A 27,198-nucleotide genomic window follows, 5' to 3' on the forward strand; every position below is an offset into this window, starting at 1 on the left:
GATATACACTCAGTGAACAGTTTGTTAGGTATTTATTACTTCTTTTTTAGACTTAAGTCTTCTGCTGGTATCCACTTAGAGGTTTGACACGTTGTGTGTTCAGAGATGCTCTTTTGCATTCCACTGTTGCAATGTGTGGTAATTTGCATTACTGTCACCTTCCTGTCAGCTTCTCCCAGTCTAGCCCTTCCCTCCTCATTAACTAGGCATTTTTGTCCGCAGAACTGCTGCTCACTGGATGTTTTTTGATCTCCTGGTATTTTCACACACACTTGTCTCTATAGAATGGTGCAAAAACCCAAAGAAATCGAGTGAGCTGCCGTTCTGCAGACAGAAACGCCTTGTTAATGAGAGATGTCAGAAGAGAATGGCCAGACTGGTCAAAGCTGTAGAAGTAAAAAAAATTTGTGAACATTGATCCTAACTCAAGGACATCGCCTCAGGTTTCTGTGGCTCTACCACTCAGTTCATCTTCAAGTGCTTCAGGCACAGTGTTTACCCTTTCTGCAGTTGTGCAAACTCAAAACGCAAGATGAGAATCAGCTATTATAACAGACCGCTGTCGTTTTGCTAGTTAATTATTTAGACTGTGAAGGAAGGTTTCAGTCAGATGCGCAGAATGGGTTCAATTTCATGCTTCAAGCCGTGGTTACCGGAGTAATTTCCCATGTGGCCAAACTGCTGAACTATACATCAGGGCTCCACCCCCAGTCCTGGCCCCAGATGTCTGCCCGGGACTCCCCAAGACACCTCGAGTGTCAGTGTCGCCTGATTACTGCTTAGCCAAGCCATTAGCACCAGCATTTTAATTTACTTTCTATCAAAGATGGTTTCCTTCAGACTGCTCAGGAGCTGATTCTGCAAGAGGAGGAGTTCAGCGGCTGACAATAAAAGGCTCCCCTGTGTGAACTCGAGTAAATCCAGAAGTTTTTTTTCTTTTTCTTTCTGACAAGCCCACAGAGACGAAATCTAATTCAGGCATGTCTGAATTAAAGAATAGATCCACCTTTAATTAAAGGAAATATGACAAAGTTTGGAAATCTTTTGGGACTGAGATATGAGGTGTTGAATAAAAAACAAGTTTGAATTTTAATTTTGTTTTCATACTTAGTGTGCGTAATGCCTCAGATGTGTCCGTCAGTGTGCGCTGATTGCATATTTAATGACAAGGGACCTGCTCAATTATCGAGAAATGCAACATTTTCCAAAGGTCTTTGAACAAATATGAAATGAACAAGCCTAGATACAGAATGATTTGGACAGATTGACAGAATTGATGAAACCATGGCAGGGGCAAGTGGATGCACTTCAAACAGTGATAGCGAGTGCTAGACGGTGGGTGGATTATTACTGATGTCTATTGCGAGTAATTGCCAGCTTTTAACAAATAGCAATTTTGCAGCTCCAGCAAGCTGTGAGCACACATTTGAGCTTAATCTCCAGATAAATCAAGAGAAAATGTCCCCTACCGATATCAGCCTAAGAGCAACGGCCTCTCCAGGAATAACTATTTACAGTTGTGCTGTTTGGGTCACTTGTGTATAGTCTCGCTAAGTTGCTCAGGAAATTTGATAACCATTCAATTTTGTGTAATTGGCTGGGCCTGAAAGTTTAAATATTTCATTTTGTGCCCCATTCCCTCTGCCCTGTGGTGCTGCTACCTCTCCACAGACCTTAATAACATTCATTCCGCTGTGCCTCTTCTCAGCCTGCTCCATATACTGTGCTGTTCAATTCTATATTTCCCATAAATAGTTTATGATACTGCATTCTTATTTGTTAAAGAACAGCATGGAGCACCCACACATTTGCTTTTCAGCTTTTTCTATCATACTGTGATTTCGTAAGCAATATGGAGATTAAACTAACAACTGACATTTGAATTGGGTAAAAATACAGGTCTTGAAACGTACTGTAGGCAGCAGGTTTTTTAAGTTGTAATGACGATAATATAACTAACACTTATACTGTATACGTACTGTATCTTTAGGCTACATCTTTTGGTTTCCAAAGACAGAAGGCCTGTGAATGTTTCTATTGTTCATTGTGGTAGAAGTACTAGTTGAATATATAGGATGATTTATGCAGTATGTGAAGTCTAATGTAAAAAAACCCATAATATTTCCAAGAAACACAATGTTGAACTTGTATTTGGATATTCTGTCGAGCAGGAGCCTAACTCATTTTCGTGTTACAATTACTGCTCCAAATTTCCATATTACGTTTATTTTACCAACAGAATTACACTGTGAAAAAAAAGAACATTCCCTGAAATTGTGACCCCGAAAAATGTTGTTGTTTTTTTTTTTTTTATTCCTGCAATGGGTTTTTTTTCTCAAGAGAAGTCACGGATAATCACGGATAATAATCTAATATACTCTAATTTCATTCACAATCTTCTGCGAATACGTGTATAGAGCTTGACACAGAGTTCCCATCATTAATCACTATTTTGCTTCTTTTAAGATTTAATTGCTCTAATTATTACTGACATTGACAGTACAATGGATGGCTTTTACTGGCCACGGTGGGGTGGTGTCACCCAGCTCTCCACCCTGGAGTGAGCTTTAATTGATGCTGGCCCAGAATCCGCAGTGCTCGCTCTGCCTGTCCTGGCAGCGCCGGGCCTGGTCTGGAGCCCACTGAGAGGCAGGTTTGTTCTGGGGCACCACATCGATTCTACATGGACAGAACTTATACATTATTTAACACATAACCCGTCTGTGATTAATGTCACCCCCAGAAGTTTTGTGAGGCAGCGACTGGAAAAAGCCGAACTTTAAGAAGTATTTGGATTGGAAAGCCCTTGGAAGTGGAAAGGACGATGCGTGTTACAAGGGGTCGCGGGGAAATCAGGGGAGTCTGGTCACTGAGGTGAAGTAGTTTCAGGTGTGGCCTGTGCCTCGCTGTCCTCAGTCCATTCCGGTTCAAATTGATAGCCCCTGACACGATGAGTCAGACATACTTTGTCATATTATCCAAAAAATAGTCTACTCTGTCCATATGTCATCATAGCTTTTAGCCAGCTAGCTGTCAAAACATCAAACTCTTCATCGCAAATGATGAGCCCATGCACTTTTGGCCAATAGAATTTGTTATCGTGCACAAGGATAGATGACTTAGTTAACAAAACATTTTGCTGGATCTTCTTTCTCTTTATAAGGGAATAATGCATTGAAAATACTTCAGATATCAAAATAAATATTCTCTCTGACCTTATTTTATTGTTCTATTATCCTTCATAGTTAGTTTGTGCTTTAAAACTATTCATTTTGGTGAGGTCCTGAAAATGATTGGGAGTGACAGGGGGAACTGATGTTGCTTTTGTGCGTGCTATGCAAAAAAAAATGGAGTAGGCTCCACAAAATGACTTATGCTATATCAAAGTGTAATATCTTTTTAATGACAATAGATCCGTTTTTAAGCTCAAACTGAATTTTTTATTTCATTGCGAGTGCAGTTTCAATATATTTTACAGTATATTTTAAAACACGAATACAGCCAGCCTGAGCCTCTGCCATCAGTGTGGAGCACTCTTAATATGCAGAGTGAGGATATTTTCCCACTCTTCATCCACAGAGAGATGTGCTGCCACTTATAGTCTGGGCCTGCCCTCTCCCAGGGGCTGCACCCTCCCCGGCCAGTGGCTGACAACATGGGAAGAGCCACTCCATTCTGCGCTTTTCTGTCCAGCTAATGTGTTGAGTCGATGCAATCAGGCATTTAAAATGACTCCCAGCACTGTAAATGCAATACCCTTCTCCTCTTTTCCAAAATATTTGGGCTTAAAATAATTGCATTCAACTCAGTCATTTTCTTAACAAACACACCCTGCCAGACAATACTGAGGTACTGGTACCCAGGTGTGAATGTGTCCCGCTTTCTTTCCACACTATTCAGGAACTGAATGACCGACACTTTGATACAAATTTCTCAATTATATGCTATCAAAACTAATTTCGCACTAAGTTAAAAACTGGCCTTTCAAGCCCTGTTTACATGCAGTAGTATGGCTTCTCACCCGTGCTGTTCACGTCTACAACTTGCAACTTCACTTTATGTTCGCTTTTGCATGTTCACAGACATGATCTTTATGCTTTAAATATTTTATTAGCCATGGTGTTATATCTGTCGTCTGTGTTAAATGGCCTGCATTATAAGATGGTGTGAGTAACATCTGTGATGTGGGAGATGGTGTGAGTAAGCTTCAGAGGATTTATTTGATATGTATGAGCATGTGGGTGTACCATGTTCATCAAAAAGCACTGTCAGAGCTGCCTTTGCAGCGTCCTCAAAGCTTTCCATACCACAAGAGTGTACTGGGGATTGCACACAGGACCTCTGACACCAGCCGTGAGAGACTGATGTGTGGTTGTCATTAAATTCAGAAGTGTGAGCCAGGTACAAGTGTCTTTTTATGCTCAGCACATCCATCGTCACACTAAACTATCCTAAAAAGCAGGAGTCTGACACAGTGGAAATTTCCGGAAATGAGTGACTGGTGGTGTGACATGTGGCCTCTCATGTGGCTGTGTGACGGATTCACGGAATCCAGGCTAAATTAATGGTGCACTGTGCCAGTGATTTAACACCTTTCCACCCTTCCTGAGTGACAGCAGAGAGGCAGAACTCTCTCTGCCCATACCAAGCATCCTCTGGCCCAACACACACCTTATGGCTTCAGACTGAGCAATTTATTTCTCCCTCAGAAACGGGATAGAAGGCCTTGCAGCCTTGCTATTTCTCTGTCATTGGTCACTACCTACCCTCTATATGGTGACAGCTACATATTAATAAACACCAGGAAAGTCAATGGGAAGCGCTAATCAGAAGGCACCTTGATTAAAAATATAATAAAATTGTGATTAAGGAAACGCCGCCCTGTCACATCTCCTGTACCAAATTAATTCACAAATTGAGGCTTGCCCCCTATTTGATGTCTTAATTTGTCATGTGGTGAGCTTTCTTCAATTAATTAAAAAAAGAGCTGGCAACAGCATTTTCTTTATAAAGCACCGTTGTTCAGTTACCAGAAAGACTGGAAAGCAAAACATTAGTAAATAGCAAAGGAACATCTGAATATATTTGTATTTGTGTTGATTTAATCTGTGAGTAGATGCATAATTAAAGTAAATGGGATGCTAGGCCAGGATCACTCATGCAGACTTCAAAGAGTACATCCCATAGCATGTAAGCACCGGGAGATGCTTCTTCTTAGAGCAAGCAATGCTGTTTCCTCCTAATTAAATGTTGTTCATGTAATGTACTGAACTCACTTAATCCAAAGTGTTCTGTAGGGCAGATTTGCTCTGTTTTACATATTGTTGTCCTAATATTCCCCTGACGACCCTTAATATTGGGCTCCAATTTCCACTGGAGGTTAAAGCAGCAATCCACGCAATTCCACGTGTGTAATAAATATATTAATGATGGCTGGCTGGATTAAGCAGGCCTTTGCATGTCGATGATAAATATTCCTGGTGCGCAACTGAATGTTCTGGATTAATAATTGAAGGCAATTCTCTGTGCTGTTATGAAATAAAAATGTACTATTTTAGTTCAGGGGCCCTGGAAGCATAGCAGTGTAAACAGTATTTCTTTTACATCTTGGTTCAAAACTTGAATAAACAAGAGCTTAATCCCCTTAGGCTACAAATCGCATTACGCATAGAGTAATTCTCATTTTGGTGGATGTCAAATGAAGGCTGACCCATGGCTTCAGAGAGGGAAATGAATTGCCTTTTAGATGGCCACTGGCATGAAAAACACAGTTTAGCCCTTATTCATAATGCAGTGGTGTGGGCAGTAGCCTTGATCGCATCCAGTTTTGATGCTTGAGAATGATGAGTAATGTGTGGAGGAAGGTAAGTTACACTCAGGTTATTTCACGTACTTGATCCATGTTCTGCATGTAAAGCTCATCACAAGACACAGCGTGGCACATAAAAGGAATTACCGAAAACGTAGGTACCATTAAATTAAAAGGCAATGGGCCATTGATCTTAAAGTTATATTATTTTTTCCTACTGTATGTGCTTCCAGAAGCTATCTCCCTCTCTTATCTTTCAAGCTATTAGTCTGAACTGAAGGAACTGAAATCTCAAAAGCTACCAGTGCATCACCATGGTGTGCAATGTTGCCCTTTCTCCTCTGTCGTATGCCCTGGTAGAGATACAAACCCTTTAACAGCCTTTTCTTTAAAAAGGCTTTAAAACAAGGTCAATGTGTCTAATTTCAAAACATGTTGTAGCATACGATTTTTGAAATGCATTCTGTAAGCATTTTGTTTTTGCCTGTTTCACTTTAAATGAAGATTTTATGTCTACATTGGCATGTTTTTGACTTGAACATTCTAAAGATTGACTTGAAATCTTGGGAGACTTTCTGTAAGCTCAGAGGAACGTGTAATTAAAGCTTGTCTTGAGCTTATTGACTTTCGGCACGGGGGGAATCTTGCCACGTGCACGGCTGCGATGTTGGGCTGTGAGCGTTTGGTTTCTGCTTGTGTGTAGGAGTGCAGGATAGACGGACCATGTCGGGACGTGGGGGTGATTTGTATGTTTAAAGCGTGACGGCCCTCAGGTGACCAGCTGCCCCTTCCCTCCGTCTTGAGCCCCTGGCCCCCTCATTGATATTCCAGCGTCTGCGACCTGGGGTTGACCCTTTTTCTCCTGGCAGGCGGCGGATCACGAGTGAGAATCCTCTATGCAGTGTTTTGGCTGATTTATTATTCAGTGTGTGGGGTGTGTTTATGTTAGCGTAGCCTAATGAAGCAGTAAATCTTATCCTGCCTTGCGTTATTTGAGCATTGGTGCAATTCCAGCTGGGTGGGGAAGGCACACTTATTACCGCCCCTGACACACTCTCTCGCACCTCTTGTGTCTGCACGGGTGTGATTCCGGCTCCCTTTGTCAGGCAGTTACTGAGACAGAGAGACAGTCAGGTGAAAGGCTCAGTGGTGGGAAAAGCTTCTGGAGAGAAGCGAACGTCTTGTGTTTCATTGGTATGACTTACTATGCTGCTCTTCATTTTACAACATGTCACTCTGAGTGCGATAAAAGTTTATAATGCTTGTAGAAAGGCTTCTGCTATTATATTCATCATATTCCCCAGGCCACAGCCTTAATTCAATTATGTTAATGCAGAGCCATCATCTATTTATTATTATCACATTACTCCGCGTTTTAATTGATTGTTGTTGTTGCTTTGAAAACAGCAGTGCAGTTTGCTTCTTCATTTGGGGATTAACGGTCTTTCAAATGAGCCAAAATGTAAATTCCACCACTTCCAGAGCCTGAATTATGTAGATTGTGTACATCTTTTGGCTAATATTTCAGGTATAGAGGGTTAACTTATGATTAATTTAAAATAGCTGGGCTTGATGGGGATTTATGTGGCCTACATGACATCAAAGGGATGTGTTGGCTTATTTAAACACACTGCTCTTGAAGCCAGCTGCCATGTTGTCTCGGTTTTTTGTTACTCATTTGATAGGCTATTTGGAACTATACTACCCAGAGAGCAGCTTAGGCTAAGTACCCAGAACAAGCACAGAAAGTTCTGTAACATCCAAGTATTAATATGATTTTGATACTCAGGAAGTGTAGCAATTGTAGTTGAGTCACCAGGTTTTTTATGTAAATCGTGGTGTATGAACCACATAGTTAACTTTACTGTCAACAGGATACAGTCAAGAGAAGGTTTCTTATGCTGAATGGCACCTTTGGATGTCTTCTACAGTTTTTTACAATCACTTTGACGCTCATTTCAGAACCTTGAGGTCATTTTTTAAAACTTTACACACAAAACTCAAAACAGATCATCAAAATGCATGATCACGATTTTTTTCAATTGCTTGAATACAATGCACATAAACACAAACATAAACACATTAAATAATTTGTTCGCTGAACCAAATCACTTGTTCACATAGACACGACTTAACTACTTTCAAAGTATTAGCCTTTCAACATTAAATATCCACATTTTGAACAGTCAGACAGGCAGTGTTGACCATTTTGATTCTTTGTCTATGGTTGTGAAAACTGAGCACAAACTTGTGAGATTAGCGTAAAAAGTGTAATAAAGAGTTTTTTTACAGTGTTCATTAATTTTTTATGATTATTTACACTCATGTGTTTGGTTCTTATTTATAAATGTGAAGATTACATAGCCTATGCCTTGTGCAAGCTTAAGGAAACATTAGGGCTTTACTCCAAGATGGAGGCCTTCCAAACATTCGCTGTGCAGCAAATTGATCAGCCTTACCTTCAAGATCAGAGTTATGGGATAGCAGAATCAATCATCCCTCAGTTGTTTTAACATGAAGAACCACATAGGCCTGCCTGTGAAGTGTGACTCTTGCTCTGCATGTGAAATATAATTAGGAGGGCAGTTCATCTGAAAAGTGTTAGCATAAGGATGGCCTTTCCCAGCTCATCAAGGCCAGCCTCTGCAGACGAGGAGAGAATAGCAAAGCGTTCATGCCCAGCTGAGGCCGGCGTGTTCCTGAGCCCTCCTCCAGCAGTCAGCCACAGCCACAACTGTGCTGTTTCTGCTCTGGCTCTCTCCTGTACTATAATTCATCTGTTTATGTGTAATGCCATTTTTTTACAACAAACCGGTGCCAACCAGCGGCAGATCCCCATCTGAATCAGGTTCTGCTCAAGGTTTCCTTGCCACTGTTGCCCTACGTGTACTTGCAGGGTTTGGTTCTCTGTACAGCTCATTTTTGACCAAGTCCCTTGGTTGTTAAAAGCGCTATACAATTAAAAATTGATCGATTGATGTTAAAATGAGCTCCACTTACTGTAGTGTGAATGCCCTTGACTTCATCACCTGTGGTAAGGGTGTAACCTAATCTGAATCTACCCATGGAGGTTCAAGCCCAATGAGCTAGCTGTAGTGTACTCAGAATTCTGCTCCAACCATCTAAAATAAACACTACTGTTTGAAATGCTGTATCATATCCTTTTATGCCACAACGGAAAGGGAATGCGCTTCAGGTTCCAGCGAGGTGAATGTGTGTGTGTGTGTGTGTGTGTGTGTGTGTGTGTGTGTGTGTGTGAGATAGTCAGTGTGTCTGCATGGGACAGACTGTGAGCGGTACATGGACGCAGCTGGCCTGGGTCCTGTAACCCTCATGTAGGTCATGTGCAGTAAGCCGGAAGTCATTCTCCATGGCGCGACTGCACCGAGCTCCACAGGAACCAAGCCAGAGCAAGGCAGGATGCCATCCCCTCTCACTGACCCAACCGCTCGCGCTGTGTAAACACCAGCAACGACACTCGCTGTCCGCCTGTCAATCAGAAAAATGTGGCTTTGGAGAACGGTTCTTAACTCAGGTGGATACAAAACGGTGTCGAACACTGAATTGTGTAGTATTTCCGTATTATCCGTTATCTCAACTGGCCAGCCACACAGTGGCATGCTGCTACTTCAATCTGTGCTCTTTCTCAAGAACGCCATATCTCCTCCGCTCCAGCCAAAGTACTGTACCAGAAGAAGAATCGAGTCCTCCAAGGCCGTGAGGGACCGTCTGTGGTTGACGTTTCGCACGCTGCCTGATGTTGTCAGGCTGAGGCACTCTCTCAGCCGCTCCCTCTTGGTTTCGTTAGCACACTGTCGGTCACTCTCCTGCTGCCAATCAGCCTCTTTCTCACTGTCTGTGTTCATAAGTGCATATGTATGTCTAACATTGCAGAGCTAGTCTGTTCACTTATCAGTCCCTGAGAAGGTCAGTTGTGTGCGGGGGACGATACAAGTGGATTCTGAGCAAGGATAGATGAGCGTCAGACTCAAGGAACATCAAAGCTAGATGTATTGACAGGTATATTGGCAGCCTTTTGGAGATACTGCGGTTGGGAAAATGACAGCAAGCGGCTGAGACAGAACTCATACTCTGGGCGGGCGGATTGGCTGGACTTCTGTGAGAAACCTTTTCAGCACCTTTCATTATCCTTTTTTCTCCCAGGAAAATGTCATCCCTTCAGCGCTAGCGCGTGCTCATCTGCCTCCAGTAGCTATTCTGCAAAGAATCCATGACAGACTGAAAGCTTTTGTTCAGCCGGCAGAGCTTTTAAAAAGTTCACCTTACAAACAGTGCAGCAGATGGGCAGTTAATGAGGGCTGGCACAGGGAGGCACAGAGACCGGGGGGCATCCCATCACACTTAATAAAAGCACGGCACGCGGGCCAGCTGCAAATCCCACCCATTCTGTGATAATGTTCATCGAATGCTGGTTCATTATATAATTACCAATGGGAAAATATGGCTGAACTTTGGTACCGTTCTGTGTTTTACATTGTTCTGCAGTGGCTCTATCATTTAGAGTAATGAGTGGCAGTGATTGTGATGGTGTGTACTCCCAGTGTGAGAGAGCTGCCTTCCGATTCTGATTCTGGGTCATTCCTACAATAGCCCTAGAGCAGATCAGCGCAAGCTTCTGTCAAATTCCAGGACAGAAAGGAACAAATTGGATTCATATTATATATATTGTATATTACGAAATTATGTCCATTGAGTGTATCTGTCAGTCAGCCTCATGGGGTAGTGGGGGAATGCGGGTCTTTCTGTCATGACAGGAAGATGCTAAATAAAGAAAAGACTGGTCTTTATCGAGGGAGAGAGACAGGGCACAGACATTAGCCATTGCCATAGGGACACCCTCCTCAGTGAGGGTGTAAAATATAGAGAAGGAGCTGGAGGAGATGAAGCCTCACCTCACTCGAGCACCAGTAACACTGCTGGCAGCTGTCAGGACAGTGCACACTGCTGGCACAGTCAGGACAGCACACACACGACTGACACAGTCAGGGCAGCACACACACTACTGACACAGTCAGGACAGCACACCCACTACTGACACAGTCAGGACAGCACACACACTACTGACACAGTCAGAACTGCACACACACTACTGGCACAGTCAGAACAGCACATACACTACTGGCACAGTCAGGACAGCACACCCACTACTGACACAGTCAGAACAGCACATACACTACTGACACAGTCAGAACAGCACATACACTACTGACACAGTCAGGGCAGCACACACACTACTGACACAGTCAGAACAGCACATACACTACTGACACAGTCAGAAAAGCACATACACTACTGACACAGTCAGGGCAGCACACACACCACTGGCAGCTGTCAGGACAGCACACACACCACTGGCAGCTGTCAGGACAGCACACACACTACTGGCACAGTCAGGATAGCACACACACTACTGACACAGTCAGGACAGCACACACACTACTGACACAGTCAGAACAGCACACACACCACTGACACAATCAGAACAGCACACACACCACTGGTACAGTCAGGCCAGCACACACACACCACTGGCACAGTCAGAAGAGCACACACACACCACTCTGCAGATAGATATACTGTCACCTCCATCCTCATTCAAACCGTATAACCCTATTGTCAGACCAGTGATTTAACAGAGCTGAGAAATTGGAGACAGCTATTCACTGGTTCAGATGAGGAAGCAATAGCTGAAATAGGATTGAGGAATTATTTTATTGTCACGTCCAACCAGAGATATTTCAGGTTCCGCTTCAGGTAAGAAGTTGTGTCGGAGTTGAAGCGATTCTCTGAAACAGCTGAGCCCAGAAAGTCATGCTTCGCCCTGCTGCCCTGACAGGGGACAGCCCTTCATGGTGATTCGGGCTGCTCAGGAGTGTTGAAATGCGGGAGGCTTTCATGGGGTTATGACTCTGTAAATATCAAAAATCTCACCGACAGTACTCATTTCTAGGCTCACTGCCAGCCTATGGAAAGCAGAAATGTATAATTGATGGGGCTGCATTTCACATCAAATGCATTGTAATCTAGGATCTGGTCCCACATTTCAAACTCGAATAGACTTGAATAGAGGGGGGATGGGTGTGGAACGGGGACATGCAAAAAGCCTGCATTTGATGTATTATGCACCTCGTTCATTGAATAAGCTTATTGGCAGGTTGTAAGAACAGCAGCTCGAGCTAATAAAAGCTTTTCGCATGGAAAGTATCCAGTGGGCTTGTGTCAGGTTGGAGTTGCCTGGAAAGGGTTTTGTTTGGGCTATGTGATGTCCACAGGTGGAGTTTGACCGCTTCACTGACAGAGTGTGTCCTCTGCCCTGCCCCAGGTCGACAGACGTGTCCGCCCGAGAAGTTCGACTGCGGCGGCCTCTCCGGCAAGTGTGTGTCATTGTCATGGCGATGCGACGGCGAGCGGGACTGCGAGAACGGAGCGGATGAGGAATCGTGCGCTGCCGGTAGGTGTGACCGTCGACCGACACGATGCTGCCCTGTTTGGTTCCCCTGTCTTCCTCAGTGTGTGTGGATGTGGCTACTCATGCACTGAGGCATGGTACACAGAAGAAGGTCCATCTCTTTCAAACACCTCTGTGGTGGTGTGCCACCTACCAAATAGTGAGGTACCCCTGTGTGCTGTGTGGATGTGGCTACTCGTGTATGCACTAAGGCACGGTACACAGACGAAGGTCCAGCCCTTTCAAACATCTCTTTGCGTGGTGTGCCACCTGGTACAGAGGTACACCTGTCTGCCTCAATCAGGCTTGTGGATGGGCTACTCACGTATGCACTAAGGCATGGCACACATAAGAAGGCGGGGTATTGTTTTGCGTGGTGTGCCACCTGCCAGATAGACTTGTCTTTGTCTTTGTTGGCGTATGTTGTGTCGAACCTTCAAAGGCACTGTTTCCCGTGGTGACATCACCTTGATCAGTTTTTCCCAGCACCGAGACAGCGGGGAAAAAAAAGCCTTTCCGCTTTCATAAAGGTAGGGCAGCACCGACATGTTGAAAGCCCAGGAAACATGCGTCTGTTCGTAGTAATAATTCCGTCTCCGACATGGTTGAGACGGCATGTTCTTTCATCGTAGCGATAGGCCACAGGAACACTCAGGCCTGGCGGCCTACAGCGCATTTGCACATTTGCACATTCAGTATCAGAATCGTAAAAACATTATTGATTTCCTCTTTCTGTGACCCAAACCGCTATTGATTCTCCCCCATTCCCTTGATAAGCAGATATTATGCATCATACGTTTGCCCTTTCACTAGATTTCTGTGACTGCAGATTAATAACCAACCATCATCGTGATCCATAGTTCATTGGATAAAACTGAATTCTTCTTACTTTTTTACTTATACATTTCCTATTCCTAGTGTCAGTGACCTCAATGTGAACAGTACACGGCTCTTCTGTTGATCTCTAACTGTATGGCTGTCCTGGAGCCAGTATCTGTGATAAAAGGGAAAGTTCTGGCACATCTCTGTGTGATAGAGGCCGCAGGGACTGCGCACACTAAAACCAGATTTAATCTGCTATACCTCTCCTCTCTTTCATCTTAATTTCTCTCACCTTTGTGGAAGTCCATCTCTCCTGCGTTCCTAGCCCCTTTCAGCACTGCCACAAGCCACCTCCTAAAGGCCACAAGGCTGTGTAGCTGCTGATATTTATTTGTAATGTCACTTTAATTAGAAAAGTCACATGGTTTAGCTTACTCTCTGCCTCACGGGGGTATTATTTCCCCCGTGAAAATCTGAAAATATTTAATCAGCCAATCATGTGGCAGCAACTAATGGCACGTGTCAGACATTTGTGGACCGACACATAATATTACATCATCAACAATGTTAATTTGTCTGTACAAATAATAATATTAATAAGCAACATTTTATTGTTATAGGTTATAACAATAAAATGTTATGGATTATGTACAATATATACATTTGTTTATGTTTGTTTAGTCTCATATATCTGTTTAGTATCATTTGATTAGTCAAATTAGGTACAGTGCTGTGCAGAAGTCTTAGGCACCTTAGACTTTATTATATATATATATGTGTGTGTGTGTGTGTGTGTGTGTGTTTATTTTTTTGTGTGTGTATAAAATAACACATTTGAGATTTCCAAATATTCATTTTCCAAAAGATTGAATTTTACAGAGACATTCTTGTATTTAATTTTAAAAAGTAACATTAATGTAAGCAATTGACTACTTTTTACATAAAAACTTGATCAAGGCTGTCTGAGATCAGAAGCAAGGAGCCAACCAAAATCTGCGAAAGAACTGTGGCAAGTTCTCCAACATGCTTGGAACAACCTCCCTGCGGATTGTCTTATAGAACTGCAGGACAGCGTTGGCTATCTCAGAGAAGTGATGCAGTTTTAGAAGGGTTTGTGAGAAGGGTGCTCACAAAAAATATTGATTTGATTCAGTTTTTAACAATTCTGCCAAATTACTCAAATGTATTGTACAATGTATAGTACGTTTATAGTTTACAATTTCATTGAATTATTTGCTGTTTTTTCATTCGTGAAACCATCTTTTGGTGTTTTCTTTTTTTGAGTTTTCTTTTTTTGTTTTACATTTTCTTAAAACAATAAATTGACAGAACTGGTTTACTTCCCTAGGGAGGATTTCCCATAGGAGGAGCCTTGCCCTTAGAAACCATTCTGTTGCTGCACTGAACTGAGAGACGAGAAACACACAAACATACGTGTTACAGCAATGTTACACTGAGCTTAAATGAGATTGTTTATTTCCCTCCTTTTATTTAGAGGGGTATGCAGTTATCTGTCACATAGTTCTAGCCATTCACTGCAGCAGGACAAAGGCTCAAACTCTTTCATTTGAGAAATGAAAGGTACAATTGCATATCAGACTCCTTCTCCGTCATTCTATTGAATACATATTTAAAATACTCCAGGCTCACTTCATCTTTCATTAGAAGTCAGAATGCCTGAAGACTATATTAATATTAATGTTAGTATATATTAGCGAATACATAAGCAATTATAGTTAATATGTTTTTTATTATGAAGTGCGCAGTGAAAAATGAAAATCTACATATTAATACAAGTATTATTATTTTCTACATGGGTTCTGTGAAACAGGAACCGAAGAGAAAGCAGTGACTTCTGAAAGGAAACTAAACTCATGTATATTATACTACAGTATATGCGTTTCACGTGTTTCTCCTCCCTCTTTTGTGGAAGATTAATGTTTTTCTCAGATAGAGGGGGCGTGTCGCTTGTGCTGGGATGAGGAGTGTGCTCATGCTGGTTCTCTTCATCTGGCCACACACACACACACACACACACACACTCGACATGGCAAAGCTTGTCTTCACTCCAGCCCGCGCCTTTGCTACAAGGCACAAATTACAGAGGGTGGGGGTAATTATATTCAAGGGAACACAGACAGTTTCCTTCCCAAGAACCAACCCCCATCCCCACCCTGCATATTAAACATCAAATGGCCTCCACTAAGCCCAGCAAGGGAGGGATGTGAATTATACATTTCTGCGCTGGAGTCTGTGCCCCTCCGAGGACTGTTGCCTTAGCTTACTTCCTGTTCAGACACCAGAAAACTTCCCCGTAACCCCTCTTGTCTGCCTTCCTGACAACCCCCATCCCCCCAGGCTGCACATGACGGAATGCCTGCTGAATCTAACTTTAATCACATTTGCTAATAGATATATCCATATGCTGAATTATACATGCAAAAAAAATCCACCTGCAGAGATTCTGATTAACATTAAAAAGCCCTCTGAAAGTTTACAACTTTAATCTATAATAATGTGCTATCACTTACATTGGAGCTCCAGGGGAGCGGGCACTTGGGATTCTGAGGGGGATTATAGTTGTACTCTAAGATAGAGAGATAGATGGTAAAATCTGATGTGGAATATGGTTTGGCTGAATTAACTTCAATAGTATTTGAATCGAGTGCTGCTGTTTTACTGGTACCCTCATAATGAGGCTATTCCTGGATGAGTTATATCCAAAGGTGGATACTTTAGCTTTTCTCAAATCTGAGCTAAAGTAACACTGTGAAAGGCAATCTTCTCCCTGTGATGCAGTTTATACTGCCACCAGAAAGTCAGTTGTCAACTTAACGAAAACGTTCATTTATTGGTTTGAAAGGCAATTGCAACCAATTTTGGGAGCAATTTGTCAGATGCTGATTGTCTCGATTTTTCTAAACTGGATATCTGTGCATGTCCTTTTTGTAGAATGAACTGGTGATGGACTAGCAGGATTTTATTAAAGACCGTGCTTCTATCTGTTTCTAAATTACCCTAGAAGCATTATGAGATAGAGTGGTGTTGCAGCATAGCAAGAGATGTAGCATGAAGAACCTTCACTAATTGCAAGGAGCTTATCTTAGGTCTTCTCTCTCACACCCCTTGTCTAATGAAGAACCTTTGCTAAGAATTCAGACCTTTGTTTTTAATTTGGGTGGTCGCTCTCTGGTACCTATTAACTGAACTACAAATACTTGGGGATTGATTCCTTCTCTATTGCAGTATATGGGTCACCAATTCTTGATAGGGCCTTCGTCACTTTTCCTGAATTCATCCAGGAGCATTTATCTGAAATGCACACTGTACCTGTGAAATGTAAGTGCCTATCGAAATGTGTACTGGATGGTTATAATCTGTTTACTGATGACCATCAAAAACTGTAGGGAGATGTCCTCAGTCTATGTCTGCTCATGCCCAACTAAAATGGGAACATACAGTATATTCTAGATCAACCAAAGTTTTGGTCCCTTATAAAGGTTAACCCTTTATATACTACAATGGCCATGTATGGTAGTCATTAAAAGCTAAAACCAGTTGTCAGAAAAGTAGTCTGATCTAATCTAATTTGGTCTAATCATTGTTTTAGAAAGTTATTTTGTGGGCTGCTACTAAAATGTTAATGTTAACTTTTTATTTAATTTCTTGCCTTTTTCTTTGAAGAAAATGTTAGAAAAGAACTGTTATAGCATTATGTGACTTACTTGCCCGGGAACACTATGTTCCTGCCAAAGGTTTGGGAAGATGGTGCCAACTAATGCTACCACACACCACCTTTCTTGCTAGAGGTTAAGCTCTTCACATTCATTCAGAGAACAAATGCCAATACGGACACTGCAGGTGGAATAATGAGGGACTTTGTGACTTATTTCTTTTTTGATCCATCAATTTTTATTTTTCTCCATATCTGAAATGCCCAATCATATGTACAGGCTGTCCGAAGAGAGTGCAGACTTGTATGATCATACCCTTCTGAATAAAAAACAGCTCAAGCGATGTTTTGAAACAGTTGGTAGCTGGTTAACCAATTCAGACCTGATACTCTAGATCAGGGGTCGGCAACCCTGGGACTCCTGTAGAGCCGCAGGGTGTGCTGGCTTTCGTTGTTACTTGGCATTAATTGATCAATGAAAGCCGTTGATTACACAGTTAACTCACCTCACCTGGTTTCTTGGGTTTGAATCGGTTGCTTATTTTAAGGTGGAGACGAAAGCCAGCACACCCTGCGGCTCTCCAGGCCAGGGATGCCAACCCCTGCTCTAGACCATACTCAACATGGTTTGACCAGCTGAAGCAATATTTTGAGCTGGTAGCTATACATTTCTAGCTGGTCATAGCTTTATTTTACCCCAGAGCAGTGAAACTAGCCACTTCCTTTTTTCACTCTGCGGTGCAAAAGCAGAGCTGCACAGCCGTTGTGTCAGGGGACTGCACTGTTGACAGAGCAGGGGCAGGCAGATGCCAGGCGTCTAATCATCCGGAGCTGGGCTTGCACAATTAAGTCAGGAGCAGCCCGCCGCCTGAAACGCTGCACAGTAAAATGTTCAGGGTCAATGGACACTCTGATAGAAAACACTCTGTGTTTTACCAACAAGGAGGTCACCGGGCATCAACCAGTGAAAAGGCTAATCCGGTGCTTCTGTGTTGCAGGACAATACTATGTATTACAAAAGGACAAAGTCTGGAGTGTATGGATGCAAAAAAAGGCCTTTAATGGTGCAAAACAGCCGTGTTTTGTTTCTATTGCATCTTCAAGAGTCAAATGGCAGTAGCATCAAAATGCATCAGTTAAGCCCCATTAAAGGGCCTTTTTCGCATATGAGCGTTTTTGAATGTTTTCTTTTGAAATACAGAGTATATTTTACATTTACGATCCCTGCGGAGGGACCACTCAAATGCTGACTATGGACCACCCTGTGGGGCTGCTAGCGATAGTTAGCATTTATAACCTGGGCAAGAATTGGTCTCCAGTACTCCAGGCTTTGTGATGTATACCTTCTTGAGTTTTCTCTTTTCTTCTTAAGAGTTTTGTAAATACTGTAGGCATTCTTTATTTTATGGTAATTGGAGTCCACATTTGTCCCAACCTCTACACGTAGCCAAAGGCGAGGTCACATTTTATTTTCTGCTTTTCCCAGTGGCGTGTTTAAGCCACTGCCTGAACCGAGAGGCACAGCTTCTGTCAAAAACATGCTTTTCAGCGTAGAGGGACAATCCAGCTAGTTGTATTTTTATAGCATTGCACACACAAAAAGACTGCAAAAAGCCTTTAATTGCGATAGATCTAGTAGAAAACACATAGCAGGTGAGATGGACCAGTGTTTAATCCATTCTGATTGCCTCCTGTGTCTGTTTATTCGGTTACTATCCTCAAAGGGAAAGATGAACGTCACGCAACTGTTCTTACCAGAAGGCGACGAGCTGAAGCGGTTGGAACCGGCAGCTGCGATGGGCTTAAAAAGCGTCTCTGTGGTGCACCCCAGACACAATTAGCTTACAATGCAGTCTGTGCGCGGCGCAGGTTTTGAATGAGATGGATTTATTCTGGTTAGACGAAGGTCAGAGCAGGCCTTGTCCTGGGTTACTCAGATGACAGACAACACTGGTGACCTGTCGTTTCTATATGTGTTATATTATAATGAAGCGGAGTACAGAGCTTTGGTTTCGATATCGCCCTCATGTTCTGCGATCTCTGGAATGTATTCAGTGCTCATCCCTTGTCTGATACTGCCTACACTCACCCACCTTCTCTGGGATTTTGTCAATGCTTTGAGCATGTTTTGTCCAAAGTATAATGCAAGAAGAAACACAGCTGCTAGTTGCTTCTTTTGGAGAGACCATAGGGATATAGCATGTCGACATGATAGCAGCATAAAGCATTGCAGTTAAATGTTTTTTTTTTGTTTCAATATAAAATTAATGTTGTTTCAGATTTTTTTTTTCACATTTTCTCCCAATTTGGTTGCCAGTTGTACCCTGTTTATTTCAATCGCCCATGTTAGTTGAGGAAACACAACTACTACCTCATCCTCGGCACCCGGAAGGAGACTGACACTCCTTCTTCACGCCGTGTCTTCTCAAGCTCCAGACCGTGATTCCGGGGTATTCCGGGGGGCTTTCTGTACGAGGCGATCCTCCCCGCCGAGTCCCTCCCCCCCACTCTCGTAGCAGCGGCCCAATTACACCGCTCCCTCGGCCATACTCGGCTTTGGCAGGACCGGGGTGCGAACCCCAGTCCTCGTGTGCGACTGCATCCAACTGATGCCTGCGTAATGGTCTGATGCCATGGCCGCGCACCCCCGCTGCACTCTAAATATGTATTTTAAGCATGATTGTGTTCTCTTAATTATTATTTTGAATACACAACCACATGTTTTGACTGTATACTCATTAGAATAATTGCCTCAATTATCAGCGTAGAAAATTAAAGTGAAAGTTTTTGTTTTATACTGTTCATTCAGATTGAACTTTTGATTTATATTCAAAGACATGATATCAACTGTGGCGTATATGATTTGATACGATTGTAATTGCTACTTCTTTTGTAGAATTAGGATCATGAATTGCAATATGTGCTAGATAAGAAAAGATTGATTCTGATTGAAGCAATTATGTCAGAATATGAATCCTGCATTTAGTTTTTATTTTAACTAAATGACTTAACCATTTGCTGTGAGTGGCACATGCTTTTCATATTGTACCATATTTTCAGTATTTGTAAGCTGTCCTTCCATTTTTCATCATATTGCATCATATTCCTCTCAGAATACTAAGTGGAGCTTTACGTAAACTGGTATACAACGTTGGTGTCTCTGAAATTGTATGTTACACTCAATGAAATTTGTCTTAATTGGGTCTACTTTGGCTTTTTTGGAAACTACTCTCATACCAAGGCAATTTGTTGTTAGGATTCCTCCAGATCGCCTCAGGTATACAGCAAAGGTAGGTCGGTGGAATTGTGTCTCTAAGTATAGACATCTACCGCTCCTTCAACTGGAAGTAACCAGATCATTGTCCTGATACAACCTCATTCATTCAATTAGAGCTAATCAGAGCTGACAAACCACTCCTCAATATACCTAAAACCCAGACTATGCTATTGAAGGTGGTTAGATTAACTGTTTCTCATGTGTTGTAGATCTATATGTCAGGTACCAGGAGTCTCAGCCACTGTAAGTGGAGATTCAATCAGATGCTATGGGGAAGACTGTGTGGAGCTAGGAATCGGTTCCTCTTGTGATGGGTATTAAGGCCAATTTATTCCTCGGCGACAAAATGTCTTGGGACAAACTGTCTGCTGACAGAACTTTGCAACGACGTCTTGCATTTATAGTTCAGAAACCGTGTGCTTTGTTACTATAGCAACTGGCTACTTCTCATTCCCATCCATTTTGCTAGCTAGCTATGTAAACAAGACAGCTTCATTCATAAAAACAAGTAGTCTAATAAATGAGTATCCTTGCCATGGCCACCTTTTGTCTTAGTTTCAGTCAACCAGTCACGGCTGCACGACACTTCTGACAGGCGTCTACAACTTTACAAGGAACTGCAGGTACAGGACACCCTTGTCAATTTTCTCTGTGGGCCCGTTGCAGACACATTGTTACCAAAGCAAAAATCTTTAGTCTTTAGTGTGACCCTTTAAGACCTGTGTGTCCAGCTTTGGAGCACACACACGCAAATGTGAGGCCTAGCCCTGTGACCGCACTGCACCAAGCCTGCAACTCCAGCTTCTGCGTCCTGTTATTCAACACTGGGTCAAGGTTGGCGGGGAGCGAACGGCGGAAATGCAGTGCAGCAGTACGGACTGCAGGGCCGTACACAACTTCCCACGGAGTGCAGGGCAGTATACAACTTCCCACGGAGTGCAGGGCAGTACACAACTTCCCACGGAGTGCAGGGCAGTACACAACTTCCCACGGAGTGCAGGGCCGTACACAACTTCCCACGGAGTGCAGGGCAGTATACAACTTCCCACGGAGTGCAGGGCAGTACACAACTTCCCACGGAGTGCAGGGCAGTACACAACTTCCCACGGAGTGCAGGGCAGTACACAACTTCCCACGGAGTGCAGGGCCATACACAACTTCCCACGGAGTGCAGGGCAGTATACAACTTCCCACGGAGTGCAGGGCAGTATACAACTTCCCACGGAGTGCAGGGCAGTACACAACTTCCCACGGAGTGCAGGGCAGTATACAACTTCACACAGATTGTAGGGCAGTACACAACTTCCCACTGATTGTAGGGCAGTTCATAACTTCCCACGGAGTGCAGGTCAGTACACAACTTCTCACAGAGTGCAGGGCAGTACATAACTTCTCTCAGACTGCAGGGCAGTACACAACTTCCCACAAAGTGCAGGGCAGTATACAATGTCCCACAGATTGTAGGGCAGTACACAACTTCCCACTGATTGTAGGGCAGTTCATAACTTCCCACGGAGTGCTGGTCAGTACACAACTTCTCACAGAGTGCAGGGCAGTACACAACTTCTCTCAGACTGCAGGGCTTTTCTGTGCTTATGGAGAGAGGCTCCCTCAGAACAGCTCATTTATAAGCCTGTCACACTGGAGCAGAGGAAGCCTAATAGGTTTAGGGACAGGCTCTCTTTCTCCAGGCTGTTGTTGTTAAAAAACTTTTTTTTGCCATTGCAGTAGCTTCCCAACCCTTGCCTAATTTGTCATTTGTTGCTGCTGCACATATTCTAAAGCAGTATCAGACAGTAGTGAAAAGAGCTGCATCGGTCAATGGATGCCTGGGCCTTATGAAGACTAATCAGTGGCAAATATGTGGTGCATAGCCCTAAATGTATAAAAATATATATTTATAAATAAGTAGATAGTAATAGATTCAGGCGGCACGGATGGTGCAGTGGGTAGCACTGCCGCCTCACAGCAAGAGGTCCTGGGTTCGAATCCCCGTCGGCCGGGGCCTCTCTGTGCGGAGTTTGCATGTTCTCCCCGTGTCTGCGTGGGTTTCCTCCGGGTACTCCGGTTTCCTCCCACAGTCCAAAGACATGCATGTTAGGCTGATTGGAGAGTCTAAATTGCCCGTAGGTATGAGTGTGTGAGTGAATGGTGTGTGTGCCCTGAGATAGACTGGCGACCTGTCCAGGGTGTATTCCTGCCTTTCGCCCAATGTATGCTGGGATAGGCTCCAGCCCCCCTGCGACCCTGATCAGGATAAGCGGGTTCAGATAATGGATGGATGGATGGAGTAATAGATTCATGGCACACCTGTCAGATTCTGTATAGTTAATTTTAAGCATTGCTTGTTCCTGTCCCTTTTACATTGTAATTTTTTGTGCACCTATGGAATTATTTAATTTGGACAAACAGCCCAGAGCTTTTTGATCATTGTGTTCACAGAGGGCAGTTTCATGTTCAAGCTGGCAGCAGATTGAAACTTTCAGTCTGCATCTCTCAATAAAATCATTTCATCTCCCATCATACAGCAGATGTCTGTGCATTGATTCCAAAAGCTGTCTGCGGTCAGTGTAGATCCATTAGTGACTTCCAAAGAGGCAATACATCAGAAAGCCACATTTCACGATCATGAAACAATGGACATTCACCTAATTTCACATGCGCAAAGAACAGCAGTAAATGGATAAATGGCTGGGAAATAACATCGGCATGTTTTTCTGTTTTTATTGAACTGGGTTTGAAAATGGGGGTGTTTGTAAATGTATAAGTGCCTTATATGGGTGGGGGGAGACACCCCCCTGCTCACAGTCCTGTTTGTGCTGTTCCTGTCTGCAGCCCTGCAGTGCATATTAACACAGTGCCTGAGAGAGAGTAGCAGAGAGGGAGAGAGAAAAGGAGAGCACGCTATTTAGCGGGCCTGTCAGGAGAGGGGAGGCACAGTGACAGCGCCGTTCCAGCTCCGGCAAGTTCCGCGGGTCAGCCAACCATCGGCTTGACTCATTCTTGGCAGGCGCTGGGGGATGGCGACAAAGGCCCGCGGGTTTTTCCGCCGTTGTCGCACATCGCGGTAGGCGGAGGACCCGTCAACAGGGCCGTTGTTGCCTTTAATAAACAGGCTGACGGAAGATGGTGGGGCAAACTGGTACCTCAGAACAGAGACTTTTACCCCATTAGATTTTGAGAACCATTTCCACCCGCCCCACTCCTCAGTCCAGGCCCAGTTCCATGAATGTTGTTGCTGCTCTGCAGGTCATTTCCAGGGGGCCTGGTCCTCAGGTTCCTGGGGACTTTGCTTTTGGCTCAGGGCAAAAGAGCTCAGTTAGATGTTGGTGTTGGTCACTGCGCTTTAATGAAGAATCTGCCTGAAGTGTCCTGATTCAGTCTTCATCAATAAACACGAGCGCACCTCTGAGAGCACTGCCCGGTCGTCCGTCTGCACGCCTCTTCATTTTCCTCGCCGAGTTTTTACGACCCCGCCGGCTCTTGTGTCAAATGCAAACACGCTGTGGTAGAAAAGCTCCCCAGATATCCTTAGTCATTTACTGACTTAGTGTCTCACTGTCATCTTCAATTCTTGAAACCATTCATCATAGATTTCTTTGTCACCAGTACAAGGCCCCCCTGGGGTGAGTCTCTGCTGCTCATTGCTTTAATGGTATTAAGTGTAATGATGCTGTGTAGTGAATGCTACATTAACTCTGTTTCCAAACAACAGTGCAGAGGAGGGCAAATCTACAAATGACTTCTTTTTTGTTGAAGGAATAAGGGACTGCATTTTCAGCATTTGATGAAATGTATGCACCTGTCAAATTTGACTTTGTGTGCAGTCAATTTTTTGTCTTCAGTGAAACTGTTAATCTATGCACTGGATGGAAACATGCTCATTTAAGAATGATCATTTACTGATAAAAGTCTAGTGGGGGCATTACATTTACTTAAGATAGCTAACTGAAATTGGTTAGCCGCGTTTATTGTTTTGGAGTGCTCAACGGCGCATATGCTAGATAGCAAGAAACTGGGAAAGTTTTTCACTGTTAGTGTCATCTGCCTACCAAGAGGAGCATGTAACATGGGGTTGATTCTCTGATTCAGTCAGAACTCAGACTTAGTAACCCATTGCTAACAGACTTACTTTGCTCTGCCCTTGCCAACAGACTTAGCCACCAATCATCTATCAAATCCTCACCTGATGCAAACTGGAGCATTGCGTGCCAGTTGACCAAGGGCTGATCTGATAAACATAGTTACCTTATTGAATAACACGCTCCAGAAATTGGACCCTCTCAATGATGTGGAGTACATTGTTTGTGCTTCAAAAATTTTGCATATTTTTTTTTTCGTGGCCTCATCTCCCAGGGTATTTGTCATATACCTTGTCTGTTGTTTGGACAGGCTATGTGTGGGCGGGAATACATCAGCTAGTGTAGGATAATATGATTAGATCCCACCAACCTTGTGTCCTCCCTACTACACTCTGCTTGTTTCAGTGTGCTTCTGCAGGACACCTTCCTGAAATTTGTCCCAGAACTGCAGTAAATGGATGTGCTCAGAATTTCGAGTGGAACCAAATTGTGTTTGGGAGTCTCCTGACGGCCTGGCTCGCTTGGCCATCTGTGGCCTTCCCTTTGTTTGGTGCCTTCCCCGCTCTTCTTCGACAGATCTGTGAAATTTGAAGGCCAACTGGGTCTGCCTCACGCTCTATTTGAGGCTGCGTTGTGTGTCAGAATTCACGGCTCATCGCGCTTAGTGAGCTCCTGACACCGCAGTTCAGAAAGCCACATATCTGAAGAAATGGGCTTCTGCCGGGCTGGCTCTCAGGGCATTCGCAACGTGCACAAAATAGGCTAAAGAACCTCTTATTTTTAAATGGTAACTGCAGTTTTCTTATAGCTTTTGGGTTTCTGTACCATACAAACCAAAATATTTATAAAACGGACAGGGCTTCGCCAAGGGTAACAGGCTATTCAAGTTATTTACGTGGCCTTCCTCAAACCGGGATGGGAGGAGAAGGATATGAAGTTGAATTGTAGAACTCTGAAGGTAGTCTTCCATCTTCGCCCAAACTAAGTGAAGGGAAGCATTGTGTGCTTTGATAAAGTTGATATGATTTTCAAACCAGCCATGCAAGCAGGTTATCTGGGAAGGATATCTGAATGCCAGTATTGAGCTCTGGAGGCATTAGTCTAGGCTAGACTGACAAGAGCTCAGCAATGTTTGTGTTCCTCAGTGAAGCGCAGCCCAAAGCTCTCCCCTGGAAGGTGGACTCTCCCCTACTAACGTCCTACAGGTCTGCAACGTTTGGTGCAGACCTGACCTTGAAGGTACTTCCCCCGTTTGGTTGCACGGCAGCAGAGAAGATACAGTAAATATACCTACATCTGTGTCTATATGTCTGTTCTGCATGAAAATGAACACTAAAGCTATATTGTTTGCCTCTGGAACAATAAGGATGATGTTCGCCCTCCTGATTAAATGACTGCTCCTTTAAATATGCATCTTCCCTGTGCATTCCTGTTTCCTGTTTGTTTGTTGTCTATTTTCTTACTGTCGAAAGGACTGGTTATGTAAATCATCAAGTTATCTGACTACATTTATTTACACAGTGCGCAGTACGGGGGTGAGATGCTGTAACAACATTATGCCTCGCTATTTTACAACCTTTCTATTTCATCATCCCCAAACCATAACTTATGTAAGTTAGTGTATGCTGTAAATACCGTGATAGATACTTATGTATAAGGTCACATTTCTAATTTTTACAGTAAAATGTTTGTTTTGCAATCATAATCACAAGAACAAACTACTTTTCACAGCTTTTCACAACTTTAAGTTATGATTTGAAAATGTTATTTGGATAGCTGGATATCTGCTCCCATTTCTATTCTCATTTCATTACCATTGGCCGTTGGCGGACATCGAGGGCATGAAGGTCAATTACATTGCAGACTATATCACAAACAGAAGTGCTGCGGCAAACAAGCTTGACCTTTAAGGATTTGAATGAATTGTATTGATAAATGCCTTAAACAAGTGCAGTATGCTAACAATTAACAACTGTATTCCATATAGCATAGCATACTGTGTGACATTGTTATTGTTATTTTCTGGTGGTGTGCGTATTGATTGCAGTGATGAAACCTGATCTTGACAGCCGAAAAGCTTAGAATTTTAAATTTAGTGCATTCATATCTCTTTGGGCAGTAATCCCTTTCATTTGTTTTGATGCCATTCTAGCGGGGCCAGAAGGCTATGGCTGCACACTAAAACTGTTATTGCTTGTCGCCATTAAAAAGCTGGGCCTGCCAGCGGAGGATAATATACAAAAGCAATAACGTCGCCGAGACAGTCTACAGAGCCCCCGGGGTCAGCCGGGCTTCTCCCTTTAGCCCGTTTGTGTCTCCCGCTTTCCAGACGGCAAGGCCTGCCCGGGCAACGAGTTCCAGTGCCGCAACCGCAAGTGCGTGGCACCCGTCTTCCTGTGCGACGGGGACGACGACTGCGGGGACCGCAGCGACGAGGAGAAGTGCTCGGCGCCCGCCTGCGGGCAGCAGGAGTTCCGCTGCAACAACTCGGACTGCATCCCGCGTCTGTGGAGCTGCGACGGCGACCCGGACTGCCCCGACGGCTCGGACGAGTCCATGGAGCGCTGCGGCCGCCGCACAGAGCCCCAGAAGCCCACCTGCGCCAGCGGGGAGTTCCAGTGTGCCAGCGGGGAGTGCGTCCACCTCAACTGGAAGTGCGACGGAGACGCCGACTGCAAGGACAAGTCCGACGAGACCAGCTGCGGTGAGTCCGCGCCGTTAGCCGCGCGCTAACGGGCCGGTCGTGCTGAGCCGGCTCCCGTGGTTGTGCGTTCGCTCGCAGTGCTTTTCTCATCTCATATGTCACAAATGCGTTGGCTCGTTGGCTGAAGAATATAGAAACTAGTATAACCGGAGAGTAGAATTTAAAAATAAATGAGTCTGTTATCATCAATGTGGCACACTGTATGGTGTGAGTAAAGGCACAAAGTTCTGAGAGGTTTGATCTAAAATCAGCGCAGTTCGCAGCTCATTTATAATAGATCTGCACTACGAAAGTAATCCGAACCAATCAGCCTACAGAAGTGGTGATTAACTAGTACAGTTTCAGGGGTCAAAGAGGATGCA

General features: G+C 43.7%; 1 protein-coding gene across 4 annotated transcripts in view; it reads left to right on the forward strand.

Moving 5' to 3' along the window:
- Nucleotides 1-27,198, forward strand: part of lrp8 (low density lipoprotein receptor-related protein 8, apolipoprotein e receptor) — a 125,533-nt gene that overhangs the window by 64,618 nt on the left and 33,717 nt on the right. For all 4 annotated transcript variants that reach the window (XM_061237887.1, XM_061237888.1, XM_061237889.1 and 1 more), the window contains exons 5-6: nucleotides 12,153-12,281; nucleotides 26,462-26,836. In XM_061237887.1, the coding sequence (XP_061093871.1) occupies nucleotides 12,153-12,281; nucleotides 26,462-26,836 (504 nt within the window). The remainder of the gene's footprint in view (nucleotides 1-12,152; nucleotides 12,282-26,461; nucleotides 26,837-27,198) is intronic.

Source organism: Conger conger, chromosome 4 (genome assembly GCF_963514075.1).
Source record: "Conger conger chromosome 4, fConCon1.1, whole genome shotgun sequence".
NCBI lineage: Eukaryota > Metazoa > Chordata > Actinopteri > Anguilliformes > Congridae > Conger > Conger conger.